Here is a 16,173-nt window from a genome sequence, read left to right as displayed (position 1 = left end):
TAAGTTGATGGATGCCCCTCTAGATAATAAACACTCGTTTGGTGAGGCTGCTGCTGATTTGTTTAAGTACCTTCAGGGTAAGGGCAAGGCTTTATAGGAACTTAAACGTGTTTGTTTCTCCTGAGCCTAAGTTTCAGAGAAACTTCCCCAATAAGCCAGCCTTTATTTGCAGACAATCTCACCCTCCTTCTAATGGCAAAAAGGGTGGCAAGCAGACTCCTCCTGCAAAGGCTACTCAGACTTCTGTGCCTCGGAAGTCTCCTTTTCCTAATAGACTGTCTGACTGTCCTATTCTTCCCAGCCACTTTCCTCTTTCTCTTCACCTACCCCTCTCTCTCTCTCTCTCTCTCTGTTTGGCTAAAGGTTACTAAAGATTCCTGGATTCTTTCCATTATCTACCAGGGGTATTTCATGGTCTGGAATCTCTTCCCCCTTTTATGAGAATTCCTCAGCCCCCTCAAGAACAGCTGTCCTCCTTTCCAGGGGTGCTTTAAGGTCTTTTGACTCTGGGTACTATTCAAGAGGTACCCGTGTCCCAAAGGGGAAGGGGTTTTATTCCAGGATGTTTCTAGTGCCCAGGAAAGAGGGTACCTTAAGACCAATTCTAGACCTCTCTTATCTAAACGCTTTTCTGAAGGTGCCTACTCTTTGAATGTTGTCCCTTCAGACTTTGTTCCCTGTTTTGCTTCCTCAGGCTTATCTGGTGTCTCTGGATTTCAAGAATACTTTCTTCATATCCCTTATCATCCCCGTTTCAGGAAGTTTTTAAGTTTCTTTATTGCTTCCTGGCATTTTTGCTTCTCTGCTTTACCCTTTGGCCTTTTTACTGCCCTAAGGATATTCACCAAATGCCTCGCTCCTGTCATTCTTTTTGCAGGCTTTCCTTATTTGGATGACTTCCTGTTTCAGGCATCCACTCCAGCAATCTTATTGCAAAATCTTCATTTTGCCATTTCCCATATGCAAAGCCTGAGTTTCACAATAAACTTTCAAAAAGTCTTTTCTGACTCCTTCCAGGACTCTGTTTTTTTCTGGGGTGCAGTATCCAGACTGTGTGCCTATGCTGGTATCCCTGCCTACACCCATGGTCTTAACACTCATTTCCTATTTTCAAACTTTTCTTCCTCTGGTCTCTATAACAGCCTGGGAATTTCTGAGAGCTCTGGGGTTCATGGCATCTGCCATCCCTATTCTCCCTCTGGCCAAACTCCACATGAGAAAGTTTGTGTTTTCTGAAGTCAGTTTGGGTTCTATATGTGCATCGCCTCGATTTCGTAGTTCCTGTTCTGCCTCGTCTCAAGAAGGAACTTCAGTGGTGGATTCAGCAGTTGTCTCTAAATCCAGGACTCCCTTTTCATCCCCCCTTCCCTCTCAGGAGCTGTTCAAAGATGCTTCAGACGTGGGTTGGGGAGCAGCATTTGGTCTCCTAAAAGTGCAGGGTGTTTGGTCACCTCTTCAGCAGAAAGAGCACATCAGGGTCAAACAGATGAGCTCTAAAGAGCACATCAGGGTCAAACAGATGAGCTCTAAAGAGCACATCAGGGTCAAACAGATGAGCTCTTCTGCTGGCTCTTCAGGCAATACATCCTCTCTCCTCCCTGGGATCTCTCAAGGTGTTTACAGACAATACCACAGTGATGTGGTATGTAAGCAAATGTGGGGGGGACAAGATCTTATCTTCTTTGCTGGTATGGGAACTTGCTATCCAGTATCAAGTGGCTCTCAGGCAGTTTACATTTCCTGTGGTCAAAATATTGTGCCAGATACTCTGAGCAGGTCCTTAACTCAATCCCACAAATGGATGCTTCACAGGGATGTGTTTCTGGATATTTTCCACCAGTGGGTTACTCCTCAAATAAATCTTTTTGGCTCTGCTCTGAACAGACAACTTCCTGTTTTTCCTGCCAGTGTCCCATGTCCTCTGATTTGGAAGGTGGATACCCGATCCTTTTCTTGGAAGGCATTGTTTCTTTATGCTTTCCCTTCCCATTCCCCTCATTCCAAATGTCTTGTTCAAAATTCAACAGGATCTTGGTGGTGATTCCGTTTTGACTGGGACAGCATTGGTTCCCTTTTTTTCTGCATTTAGCCAAGGGTAGTCATCACAGGTTACCTCACAGGGTGGACCTTCTCACACAAGCCAAGGGATCTCTCAGCCATCCTCACTTGCCCACTCTTCAGCTGACACTGTGGGTGATAGGATCTTGATTCCACATAGATACCTTTTTTTCTGAGGACGTGCTTACAGTTTGAATACTAACTCTATTCTTGAGGCAACATTTACCAAGCACTGCAAGTTCAATGGAATTTCTAGAGCTAGCACTAGTTTTACTAGGGCCATCCTTCATGTTTTCCTAGAGAACTTTGCTGGCCCTTCCTCCTTCCAGTATTCTTCCTGAGCTATTGTATTCTTCCTATTGTAATGAATACTGCAACAATGAAATGGAAGGACATGGTACAGTTGTGTAAAATCTTATCATGGTAGATGTCCTTCACTTCAGTGTTGCAGTATTCACTCCCTCCCTCCCCCAGTCCATTTCTCGTTTGGATGTCTGTCTACCTCTCTTTCCTTGGACTGGCATTCCTACTGACGCTGTCAGTTCTGAGGAGGGTATGTCCGGACATCACCTTTATGCCCTATGCTACAAGAGGAGCATGTGTGAGACATCTGACAAACCTTAAAACAATCTAAAGACTCGTATACTGGCCAGATGTCAGGCCCCCCTTGGCAGGAGATCCCTATTGTAATGAATACTGCAGCAGTGAAGAGAAGGGCATCTACCATTATGGTAAGATTTTACATAGCTGTAATTGTCTAGAGAAGTATATTGTCTCAGTATAGGAATATAATTTCTCTTTGAGTAAATTTGCCTTATTACATTTTCAGGAGTGTATACTGTCTGTATATTCAGTCTGTATGGCTGCAATAGGTGACTTATTCATCTAAGGAAAGTAGTAGTTTCATTTAAGAGTTGCCCATTGGTGGAATAATCTTCTTAAAAGTTAGATATGTTGATAAACCGTTTAGAATTTAACTATATAAGCATGTGGGACTTGTCATTTCAAATGCTGATGATGGTCCTGTTCGAAAGCTTATAAAATAAAACTATGAAACTACAAGAAGACTTAGAAGCACGTATGTTTTATGCAGTCTTGGGAAGCTGGGATATGATAAAAACCTCAGGTTCCTTAAGGCAAGTTACAGATCCTAAATGGGTTTCTCCTTTCAAAAGACAGTAAGAGAGAGATGTACTGGGGAGACAAGAGGTATCAACATGAAGACACTGGGTGAGTGGTTTCAGAGAGGTATAAAAAAGGTATTTTATCATAGAGGGTATGATCGATGAGTAGCTCAAGTGATACAGTTTAAGAATGAAAGGGAAAGCCACAGGGTCCAAATGGGTTCTCTGCTTTAAAAAGAAAAAGAAAAAAAAAGCATGGTGCATGAAAGGAGGAGGATATACTCTGAAGTACTTGGTAGATGACTCAGGAATTTAACAGGGAAGTGTCTTTTCACAAAGAAGGGATGGTGGGTTACCAGAGCAGGCTTGCAGAAGAGATTGTAGAGTCAAGGACACTGATAGAATCAAAGAATGCAAGTGCCAGGCATCAGGCAGTTCTCAGGAGATGGTTGGAGCATTGTTAAACCACTGGGTTAAGGACAAATCTGCAGGTTATCTAGTAAGTGTGAAAATGAGCCATCTAAGTGTGTCAAGTAGTCATTATCTGACGGTAGAATCCACATTTCTGTAGTAATCAATCCTGCATTAACAGGTATATAGCCGCAGTTGCAAGATTTTAAATTAAACATTTATTTAAAAGCATCCAGAATTGTTTTTAAGAGTTACGTGTACATAGGTGGCCGTGTATATTTACATGAAAGAACAAATTATACATTTTACAGATTACTTCCACTAGAACAGTAATTCATTTGAATTCTCTGCAGTGGCCTAAAATTCTTTGAGCACAATAAGGATTTTAACTGATTTGGTCTTCAGTTTTATTCTTTCATGTGGACAGATGCTTGCATTTGTACATGTGCAAATGGTTCCCTTCTGGATAAAGGAAAGTGGAGTTTCACTAACGCTGGTTTCTAGCATCATTGTAACCAGTACTATAGTCCATTCTTCCTTTTTATTTTCTTGATTGAGTAGAACGCAGAGGCTTAAATCTGAAATTTAAAAATGCTTTCTACTTGTAGTTTGAGAATTTAAAAAAATTGTAGCCTTTTATGATTTTACAGTCTGTGTGTCTTCTGTTGTTACTGTTGTAGTCTACTTTTGTTTACAGTATTCTTTTCTGCAGCTTACTGGTTGAAGGTGCAGCTTTTAATCTGACAAATAAATGCTAACCTTTTTTGTTCTTAACATGGCTTACATAGCTTTGCATTTTAAATAAATATAGTTGAATTCCTGCATGTCTTATGTATGCATTTTTATAATTCCCATTATCCCTTACAAAAGGAATTTTGTAGGTACAGTAAAAGGTTGCTTTTCCATGCACTTTGTTTTAAGACTAAGCATCGGGGCTCATAAGGTTAACTTTGGCCCATCTAGTGATCCGATGCTACCACAGTTGTATTACATATTAATGCTTTTGTAGTATCACTTTCCATTTTAAATCAGTATTTGTCATTATTTTACATGTCCAGCTAACTGATTGATGTTGCATTGCATAGTACCTTAGTTTATAACCTTGTATCAGTTCATAATATTTTTAAGTGTTTTTGATCCTGTGCCTACCACCCATCAAGCCTTCCACAATGGGACTCAAGCCCCTTTATTCCCTGTTCCAGGTCTCCCCAGTAAGGAGACGAGCAATCCAGACAGTTACTCGTCCAAGAAGCCATGAGGGTGGTTTGCAACTCTACCTGCACATTGCAAAGGTGGGCACCCTTCACATTAGTTTAGTCAGACATATCCCCCCAGACCAGGACCTATATTTATCTGACCCATCCTTAGCTAGGACACCCTTAGGCTTGGTAAGTCTGGCTTTACCTCCCAGACTGGTGCATGAAGGCATCCATATCTGTCTCTCCTCAGCTGATGGATTCCCCCCATATCAGCAATTCTGATTATGCTGGGCATACACTTACAAATGCATTCCCCTACAGACCTAACGCCAAATGCCATCTCCTGCTAGTTGCTTTAGGCACTAATTTTCTGTGGGGCCTCCAGCACACCCTCCCTGGAGCACATGCATTCTACCACCCACAGACATCCTCTGAGTGCCACTTTTACAGGCTTGTGTTCTCCGGGGCATCTGCTTTCATGGAAGCCTCTACTTGCACTGGAGTACTGGCAGACCAGGAACCCCACCACCACCACCACCAAAGAATGGACGAGTCAGTATTATCGGCTCACTGCCATCCTCCCACCCAAGTGTTCTAGAGACTGCACTTGAACTGTGGTCATCTGGGCCATTGTCAGTTCTTTATCCTTCTGGCGTACATAACCATGGAGTGTCATTTCAGAGTTATACTCACTGAAGTTTGTGCTAACGTCTGGTGTCTGCTGAAAGTACAAACCATCAGTTTCCTTATCTAAGTTGCAACAATATGTTTTTGGGAGAGGGGAGACATTTAATCGATTTGTGTTTATATCTGTTGTGTCATGCTGTTTTTTTTTTCAATTAATGCAAAAAAGTCTGCAACTAAATTTTTGTTAGCCAAGTGACCACTCTTTACAAATAACCCTCCCTTATAACTGTCTAGGAATTAGATGTATATGTTGTTATTCTGTATACAGATTATGATGGTGTATAGTGACTGACTTTACTCTCCATTTCCTTCTAGCATCAGTCAGCATTTCAAACCTGTATGCCGGCTGTGAGAATGTCAGTGTTCGAAGTCGTAGTATGGTATTTGAACCTGGCCTAACCAAAGGTGTATTGGAAGTGTTTGTTACCCCTTCACATGCATCTCATTCTAACCCTGATGATCAGTCAACCAAAGCAATCGATATTCAGCATGCTAACCTGAACAGTAAGAATTGCTGCATCTTTGTTGTAACTGTGCTAAATAGAGACTGATTGTATGCAAAACTGTTAACAAAGGGTTTGACATTAAGTGTGCACAACAGCAGAACAAGTTCATCAGTTGAGCATCAATGCACAGTTGCAGTACTTTTTCTTGAACTGGGTAAGTGAGCTGGTCCAACAATACTTGGGCCAGTCAGCCATATTTGGCATGGTAGTGCTCTGCTCCCACAGGGGGCACTGGACTAAACTACAACAGAAGTCATTGTGCCTTATGTGACCGACAAGATTTTCTTGCAGTGCACTACAGTAAAGTACAAAGCATTTTTCTACTTGTAGTCTTCCATAGTGCCTGCAGTTATTACTAAAAGATGGAACTACATTTTCTCTCTTGCACTGTACTACTGGCTAGTATGCTGTTAACACAACAGTGTCACACCACTTGCATGGCTCACAGTATTAGCTACTCATCCTTTTTGAATGCTCATTTGATGCTGCTGCTGAGTGCTCAACAGGGTTTTCATTCCAGAACTGAAGCTAGCTTAACCATCTGGTTTTGTGTATCATTGCAGAAAATCTCCAAGAAGGCAATATGACCAGGTTGAATTTGAAGATGGATAGTCGCACTGCATTTTTTTTTTTTTGCTTCCCTTGATGATGTGGAATATATGATTGTTTGCTAATAGATATCATTATAAAATTTTAACTGGGGAATAGTAAGTTTCAGCCAATATGAACACAGACAGTAGCAATCTCAAAACAAATGGATAGATTATTGTGGTAATTTATGATCACCAGGACTCCGGATAGAATGTTATTGGTTCAATGGTATGACAGAGAAATACTTGCTGCAATTGTAGATTGGAGCAAAATAATCCTAGAGAAGTAAAACATGACGTGTGTGTGTGTGTGTGTTCGTTCGTGTGTGTTCAGTGGAGGGGGGGGGGGCAAAGCTAGATAGAAAAATGATTTGCTATTGCTAAAAGAGGAAAACCAGGAACAGTAGTAATCTGACTCACAAAGGCATATACATGGATACCACAGTTTCAAAGTCATATACAAAATGGGCTAAGTACAGAAAAAAAAACTTAAAAATAGAAAATGGTTGGACTGGAATGAGGATGAGTTTAGGTGGGGGGTAAGTATTGTAGAAAGATGAACAAATTGTGTTAGTTTTTGTATGTTTTCCTTACATCCATGTTTAATTCTGTAAGTCATTCTGATTCCCTGTTGCAAAAGTATCTTGTTTAGTGGCTGTTCTGAATTATCCCTATTTTGAATTCTTTACAGTTGCCCCTGTAGCCTGGACTATGGCCGGAAATGATCAGGAAGCAACCAGTTTACCAAGTAATTAAATAAACAAACAAGTATAACCTTTCAGAAACAGTTTTAATCGGGGTGGTATGTGAACGGTGTCCTTTCTAAGGAGATTTACTTTCATTATGTTTGAGTATTCTGAGGTAGTTCAACAGTTTTATCTCTTTTGGAAACATACTTATTGTAACAAGGTATGCACTAATTAAGAGTAGGTGCAGGAGGTGATTGGAAGTCCATGAAGGAAGAAAGTGGTACTATAACTTGAGTCTGTTATGATAGAAAATGTAGAACATTTACATGTTCTTTAGCCATCAAGCCCATCTCCACTGACTCATTTGTCCTGCACTTCCTGACATCCCAGGACTTTGAGCTTAGGAAGCAAGAGTTGCGGACTGCATTGAGTCAGAAGATTTTACCAGATTTCATTTTACTGTTTCAAATAAGCAAGAGTAGCATAGTCTGTGTGGTATGTGATGAATAAGTAATTGACCAAGGTAGTTTATAGCATGTTTCTATTTTAACATTTTTTTGATAAAGTAAAACCTAGTAAAGATATTTTTTTAATATATAATAATACCACATATTCCTGACACCTAATTTGAAATAATCTTAAAACGAGCAGGCCAGCAGGTGGAAAGGTGTTAGGTGTGGGAATGGGGCTGGTAGGTTATAGTCAGCCTGGGGCCTCAACACAATCATTTAAATTGGACCTAACAATTGCTAAGACCCAGCCCTAATTTCTGCCATGAACTATGATGATTACATTGATTCAAAATGTAATATTTATTTGTAAAACATCTACTTGTTAAGCAAAACAGTACATTTATTTAACAAGAAATATCTTTATTGAATTATCACATATCAAAAATTATATAAATTAATAAAAACATATTAACATATTTTCAGTCTCAAACATTATACACCACATATAATGTATACAGTCTTTGTCAGTTAAACATTGCATAGCTCATTCAATTCCTGCCTTCGATATTAAACCTCATTCCTCCTCCAAAACATTATTCTGCATGTATTGTTCCTACAATTCCTGTTTTTCTATGTAATTTGCTCCTGTCCTTTTCTAAAGATCCCACTTCCAGTTGTTTTCATTTGTTACTATATTCACTGTTTGTAGTACAGTTGATTTAGATTTTGATTTCCATTTTCTAGTAATTACTATTTTGGCAGCCACCAGAATTAAACTCAGCATGACCTTACTATGTCTACACAATTCTGATTTTGTATCACAGCTCAAAAATCGTTTCCTTAGTTACAGCGATTTGCTCACCTAGTTTTTCTGACAGAGTAATTTGTAGGGAATTTTTCAAATCTGCCAACTCATTACACTCCCAAAAAATATGTTCTAATTGCCTCTTTCTTCTCCATATCACCTCCAACATTTTCAGTCCACCTGAGGAAAAATTCTTTGGAGTCTGCTTAGGGCATAAAACTACTTATGCAAATATCCTAAATCTTCTAGACTTTGTTGCATATTTGGCAGCCATACATATGTCCTCCCATAGTTTCTTTGTGAATTGCTTATGCCATTCTCTCTTCCCAATCCTTTCTGACCTCCTCTGATTGATTTGTATAGTTATCATGCAGTATTTCATATGCCGTACTTCTTCTTTCAGCTTTTCCCTGTTAGGGGTCGCCACAGCGGATCACTTGTCCGCTCATGATTGGCAGTGGAGTTAGAAGGCACACACAGGCATACACACACTCATGCCTAGGGCCAATTTGGAGTGTCCAGACCACCTACAACATGTCTTTGGAAATGAGGAAGGAAACTGGAGCACCCGAAGGAAACCCACGTGACCACAGGGAGGACATGCAGACTCCACACAGAAGGCACCCCAGCCGAGAATCGAACTGAAGAACCTCTTGCTGTGAGGCGGCAATGCTAACTACTGCACCACTGCGGTCATACTAATTATCCCTTTGTTTAGCAGCAGCTTCTTTTCAGGAGTCTACTAAAAACTCTACCAGCGCTGGTCTTTTACTTAGAATCACCCTATTCCTTTCTCTTTGCCTATACTCTGATATCAATCCTTGGTGAGGAAGGCAACTGTAGCCTGCAGTCCAAATAAAGTCTTGACCTCTTCCCATTCCATTACCTTTCCCTCTCTAGTTATTTGCTCCCAATACATTTATTCCTTTGCTAGTATTCCCCAGTAAATTCCAGCCCCCTCTTGCCAATTCTCTGTACGGTTGTACCCCTAATTGCAATCATCCCTATTGGTAGAATCTCCTTTCTCCATTCCCATGTTGGCTTAGTTCTTAACATACTTTCTGCATCTTTGTGAATATGATATTCTGTATGTTTTTTGTTGTTCTCCTTAAAGATCTGCATCCAAAATCACAGTCCCTCCTTTTTTCTTGAGCTTCCCTTTGTTTCATCGTCATCCCTTTCCACTTTGAATTATACCTTTCTGCTTGTGCTATGTATAGGAGCCTTAACTGTACATCTCTGAAATACCCCTTCAAATCAAGTAATCCCAAACCACCTTGTTCTTTTGGAAGTATCACCTTATCCTACTATACTTATACTCACTTCCCCTCCCAGATAAAATCCTTAACCTTTTTATTAATTGCTGTCCACAACTTCTCCTCTGGTTAATAACAATATGCCTGACCTGTGTATAAAACTTAAGGGACTAAAAACATTTTCACTGCTTGTATCTCACTATCCATATCCATAAAATACATCTTCCAAATTCTCAGTTTTTGTATTGTTGTTTTAGTGGCTTCCCATATATCCTTAGCTGCAGTAAAAGAATCCTTTTTAAACCATAATCCTAAGTACTTAATTTTATCATGTCCCTGTAAATATGGGTATTGCTGAACCAGTTTGTGTGTGGGATATATAGTTTATAACTATTGCCTTTCTTTTATCTTCATTAATTTTGTATTCCGAAAAGGCTTGAAACTGTCTCAAAATGTTGCACAACACTAAAATGTCCTTTTCTGTTTATTCAGGTATGAAATAAATATAATTTGCAAATATAGCCAATTTTTCTTGATTACCATACCAATTATATCCTTGAATTTCTGAATCCCTTATTTTCTTTGCCAGTGGTTCTAAATATTAATGTAGATAAAGGTCAGATAGGACATCCCTGCCTGGTTCCTCTACTCAAACAAAACTTAGAGAGGACCACTCACTTTTAATTTTCACCTCCAGTCCCTCATATATTCTTCTAATCGACCTTAATAATTTTATCAGTGAATGCAAATCCTTCCATAAGCCTACTCATAAAATCACAGCTTACTCTGTCAGTTGTTTTCTCTGCATCAAGGCCCACCAACAACAATGGAATTTTCGTACATTCTGCTTCCTTTTGGATCATCCTTGTTCTGTTAATGTTATCAGATATTTGCCTCTCCTCCACAAAACCACATTGATCCATTTTTTTTAATGTTGGCATTACCTTTGCCATTCTTTTAGTCATTATAGACATAAACACTTTATAGTCATGGTTTAGAATTAGAATGGGTCTTTACCATTTTTAGGGATTACAGCCACCACAGCTTTCTTCCAGAATGCTGGTGCTTCTCCTCCATTTAAAATACTTTAAACAAAACATTCCAGATCTTTATCACTTTCTTCCCTCTTAGCTTCCAAACTTCCACAGGATTACTGTCTGTTCTTGGAGACTTTCCTGTAGATAGGTTATAAATCAGCATTTTTATCTCATCTACCTCTAACCTTGGCATATTTAGTTCTTCCATAAACATTTACATTTGTGCTTCTTCTTGATTTCAACATTTCTCTGTTTTATACAGATTTTCATAAAATTTCCGAAATATTTCTAATACCTCTACAGTATCTTTGGTTATTTTCCTTGTTATAGCCTTCCAAAGTTTGGCAGCAACCATTTTAGCTTGAGCTGTTGTGCTGAAAGCTTCTGTGCTCTGGAGCTTTTATCAAAAAAACGTTGCTTAAAAGCAGTCTTTCTAAACTCATGCATATTATCGAGGTAGTCCCTTATTTTCTGCTTAGTACTGTGCAATTGCACCTCATCTTGTTATGTGAGATGCTCCTTATGCTGTGGTACTTGAGCGCTGCTTCTTAATCATATCACCTTTTTCTTTTACTTACACCCTATTTTTATCCCCACTTTAATTTTATCCCACTCCTTAGCTATATTCTCCAAAGAAAATTTTATATTTCCTAATAACTCAAGAATATTATGCAGTGCCCATTTGTTAAACTTATCTCTGTTTAACAGATAGGTGGAAAAGCACAACAGTCTTTGAATTAAGTCTTCATGTTCCTGTGAAATATAATTTCTGTCTAGCCTAGCCCAGTTTTTGTACCTGGGGAATAGTATGCAAATTCTTTTAACTCCTCCTACTAAATTCACATCTTCTGTATCAAATATTTTGATACATTTCTTTAAAAAATCTACCCTCTTTTGTTATATTTTCCATTTTAGGCCCCCAGATACATCTTCACTGTTGCAAATTAAATTCCATTCCCCACCTACAAGTAATATTCCCTGCTAAATGCTGATTATTTCTCACAGAATTTTCTTAATCTCCATTGTAGCAGTTTTAGGTGGAATATAAATACATGCCATTGTAATCCTCCTCCCTTGCCAGTAGTCCCTCAGTACTACAAATCTGTCATTATTATCTTTTTTTTCTTTTTCTGTCATTAGTGGATCTACTCTAGCAATTAACATAAGTACTCCCTTTTTCCTTTGTCCCAGATATTCCATTGAACAACCATCCTGAAATCCTTTCTTTATCAAATTTACGTGTCAGTTTCTTTCCACATTCGTCTACTGTAGCATAGCTATTTCAACTCTCCATTTCTGATACTGTTCACTACTCTTTCTTTTTTGTGTTTGCGCACACGTGTGTGTGTGTGTGTGTGTGTGTGTGTGTGTGTATGTATGTATGTATGTGTGTATATATATATATATATATATATATATATATATATATATATATATATATATATAAATGAGACCATTCACTTTTAAAGATAATATGGAAAGTGCTGTCATTATGATAGGAAGTTATTATTCCCACCTATGTATAGCAGCGTTTTTAATGTATAGTTTCAGCTTTTGTGTTACATTCATACAGTAATGTTTGGCAAGTTGATCTTTTATACAGTTGTTTCTTGTCATATCTATTTTGAATCTCTGTCACATCTTACAAGACTTTTTGTTTTAATGAAAACCCTCAAACAAAAGACACACACACCCCAGAACACCCCATAGTCTATTAACTTAATACAAAAATGCAAAATGATGTTCATCTTCAAATAATGAAGTTTAACCCTCCTAATAGGAACAGTTATCCCAGACTGTCAGCCATACTCACAGGCTTGAACTGACTTATAATGAAGGTTATTCATGCTACGATGCACGATACAGCATGTGCTTCTGCTTACACTAAGTACTGCCTGTTTTTGTCATATCTTTATTCCTCTCTCAGATATAGAAAAAAACTTGAATGCTTTCTGAAAACATTATGTCCAAGGCATTGAAAGAAAGAAATATTCTGTTTTATTGCCCTTATCAACTTGTCTCCATAGAAACATGAGAAACAAATACACAGTTGTTTTCCACTACAAGTGTCTCATGTTGTACTGTGAACATTTATTTGTTAGAGGAAATCTTTTCATTACATTCTGTGTTCTTTTATGTACGTGTTTCCCTTTAAAACTTGTCATTAGATCAAGATAAGGGCCTTAATTCAGTCATTCCTCTGTGCAAAAGTAAGAAAATTCATATCAGTTTTACTTGTATCATGCTCTTTTGTCCAGGCTTTCGTCTCTTTTTATATTGCATTGCCTACACATCTTAAAACTGAACAAGAAGAAAGAAAGCAGGAGGAAAAAGGGTCGTGTTTACTTTAGTATCCATATTACACACAAAAATAACAAACAGTTTTACTTTATAACATGCAGTATATGTCATGTTTTATAAAAATACTGTTAAGAAAAAAAATTGTTATACTTGCAGTTACGTCTTTCTTTCCTTTTTCCCCTCTCCTTAATGTTCTTCCTAACATTAATGACATGAAATAGGATGTATGCTTTTGAGTCCCGTACAAGTTTAACAAAGTCAAAAAGTCCAGTATTTCTAGGTTTTCTTGTTCTGCCATATTTCACAAATGTAGTTAATTTGTTGTAATCCCATACTTACTCATTTTCGAGTTGCTGTTTTTTTTCCTGTTGATCTCCATGTCCCAGATCCAGTTTCTGGTCCATTTCCAATGTATACCTTGTTCGTCTAGTTAACCTCTGTGCTTTTTTCTGTTGCTCAAGCATTTTCATTTGGAACATTGAAAAAAGTTTCACTGGCACAGTCTGTATATGAGCTTTATCATCAGAAGAAAAAGAAGCAGAATCCTCTTCTGTTTGATGGCTATATTTTTGTTGAAAAACTTTTGTATTTCCGCCGTAGCATGTTCTGCTTCAAAAAATTACTTTGACCCTCCAGGAAAAAATATTCTGAAGATAGTTGGATACAGCATCTTGAATCTCAGACCTGCTTCTTGACATTCCCTGATTGCTGGAATAAATTTACTCCTCTTCGGCCTGGTGTACAGTGAGTAATCATTTTCCACAAGCTGTCTACTGTCTCCAACTTTTAGTGCTTTGTCCTTCTGCCGCAGTTTGGTCAGAATCAACTGTTTCTGCTGGTAGAACTGCATCTTTACTATTAAAGGTTTTGGCTGTTTTCTCATGGTCAGGTTTGAAGCATACGCAAAATGTGCCCATTCAATTAACACCTTCTGCTGTGGAATATTAGTCCAGCTGTTTGTGCTTTCATCAAATTAATACAGTCTGTTCCTTCCAGTTTCTCTGGTATAGTAGAAAATATCAGAATTTCCCTCTGTCCTCTAATTCTACCATTTTTTGAAACATCTGAATCGTATTTGTACTCAGCCAGCCTTTTCTTCATTTCAACCTCTGATTTGTTTTGCAGTTTTATCATCCATCTCATATGAATATATGTTTGTCTTCTTCCATTTTTTCCAATATTTTGTTAATTGAGTTGATGCGTCCCTTCAGTGTTACATTTATTTTTAATCAGCTGCTCTGAGCACATTTGACTTATTTTTTCTTGTCGATTACTGGAAGTCATGTCTTGCACCAAAGCTGGAGCTTGAACTGCTTTTTGCTGAAAAGCTACAGGATTCTTCCCAGCCAGTGTTTTCTCCTTAAATTTTGATTAATTTTCTTTCAGGTTCTCTGAATTCCTTCTTTGCTGGCATCCAGGCAGTACACTGAAATTTACCCAAAAAGACAAATTCACTGACCATCTTTTCTGGGTTTCGGTTTTCACACTGGAAGGGCTAAAATTAAGCTGTTACTCAGTGTGCAGTCATCTTGGAAGTCCGTCAAACAGAATATGTTGCTCAAATATATGCATTAATTTCAGCTATACAAGGTCAGTCAAAGCAAGAGTTCACTGAGGTAATACTGAAAGCATTGTTGTGTAGGTAGTAAAGACTACATTTCCAGGGGGAAACCCGCACAAACAATGGTCTAAAGTTGAAACATCACTTGTCAGAAGGTAAGCAGGGGCAGATGGTAAATAATCTATGTATTACAATAGGCGGGATAAGACGCATTAACCTTAAGTGAAACACATTTAAAACTATGCATACTAAATATGTTACTTCCTAATGTATATAGCTGCTTTGCATACATCAAATATGAATGATATTAAAGCCTGTGCTCATGCAGATCATTTATCAAAGACTGCTGGGCAGAGAGCAGTGTGACATTTATTTACGTTATAAGCCGTGCTGGTACAGTGGTAGCGTTCTTGCGTAACAGCAAGAGGTTCCCCTGTTCGATTCTCGGTTGGAGTGCCTTTTGTGTAGAGTCTGCATGTCCTCCCCGTGGTCGAGTGGCCTCCGAAAGACATGCATGAATGGGTGTGCCTTCGCTGAAGGTTGTGCATCGGGCTGGCAACTTGATTTGTATTTATTCTGTGTATATCTTGTAATCATCTTCATTTTTCTCCTCTTTCTGGACAGAGGTAGAGAAATAAAAATGGTGATGAATGGTGTCTGAGACACAAGATGCCATTTTTCATGCCTTCTGCTACCCCAGACTAAAATGACCATTCTCAAATACTTTTACTGATTATTTGGCACGCACTTGCTTTGCTTCCACAAAGTGATCTGTTCTGGTCTTTGCTAAGCTTGCTGAATCAAGTTGCAGACTGGGTGTGTTTCAGAACTTTCTTCAGTGTTTGAGCAGTGTGTCGTTACCCTAGAAGGATCATTTTCACTACTGCAGTCACCCATTTTCGTCCTTGCAGCCATTAATAAAATATTCACACTTGAACTTCTCAATCCTCCAAAGTGGTATTGCTGTCACTGGTGCTGATAAGAACCATTTACAGCCATTGCATATTGTGTTGTGCACTTCTGAGCAACATGCTGCTCTACTTCTGGTACCACTGATTGGATTTATTGCTTGTTCTTTCTGCCAGCCTCATTTCTCAAAGCCTGAAGCCATCATTTTCCACTTGCTTCCTCTCTAAAATGAAACTGAGTAAATGGCTTGGGAATGAGCATTGCTCGGAGAAATGTTTGAAGCTTCTGGTTTAAGAAACCAGCAAGGGAAAGGAGCTGTGAGTCCTGAATCAAGTGGTCTTGAGGTCACCAGACCTAGAAAACTCTAGCTTCACATCATCCACTTGATCATTAAAAAGAAGCTGGAAACTAAATCTGCTTCTTAATAGTCTCCTGATCAAGAGATGCTAGAGAGAGTCTGGCACTTGGAATAGAGTGTTAAAGCTGTGAGCTGTCATTCCTGTGTACAGGGTGCGATGCCCCTGCACTGGCCCGGTAATCAAGGAGCCTCACTCCTCACTCCTAACACCAGTGAAGGAAGTGCACATT

The 16,173-nt window shown here is 38.8% G+C and overlaps 1 protein-coding gene across 2 annotated transcripts in view; it reads left to right on the top strand.

Annotated features, from left to right (window-relative positions):
- Window positions 1-16,173, top strand: part of DAPK1 (death associated protein kinase 1) — a 1,440,273-nt gene that overhangs the window by 1,142,697 nt on the left and 281,403 nt on the right. For both annotated transcript variants that reach the window (XM_044064186.1, XM_044064185.1), the window contains one exon: window positions 5,795-5,983. In XM_044064186.1, coding sequence (XP_043920121.1) covers window positions 5,795-5,983 — 189 coding nt within the window. The remainder of the gene's footprint in view (window positions 1-5,794; window positions 5,984-16,173) is intronic.

Source organism: Protopterus annectens, chromosome 2.part2 (genome assembly GCF_019279795.1).
Source record: "Protopterus annectens isolate FY-2018-M chromosome 2.part2, PAN1.0, whole genome shotgun sequence".
NCBI classification, from domain to species: Eukaryota; Metazoa; Chordata; order Ceratodontiformes; family Protopteridae; genus Protopterus; species Protopterus annectens.
This window is presented reverse-complemented; position numbering and strand designations above follow the sequence as displayed.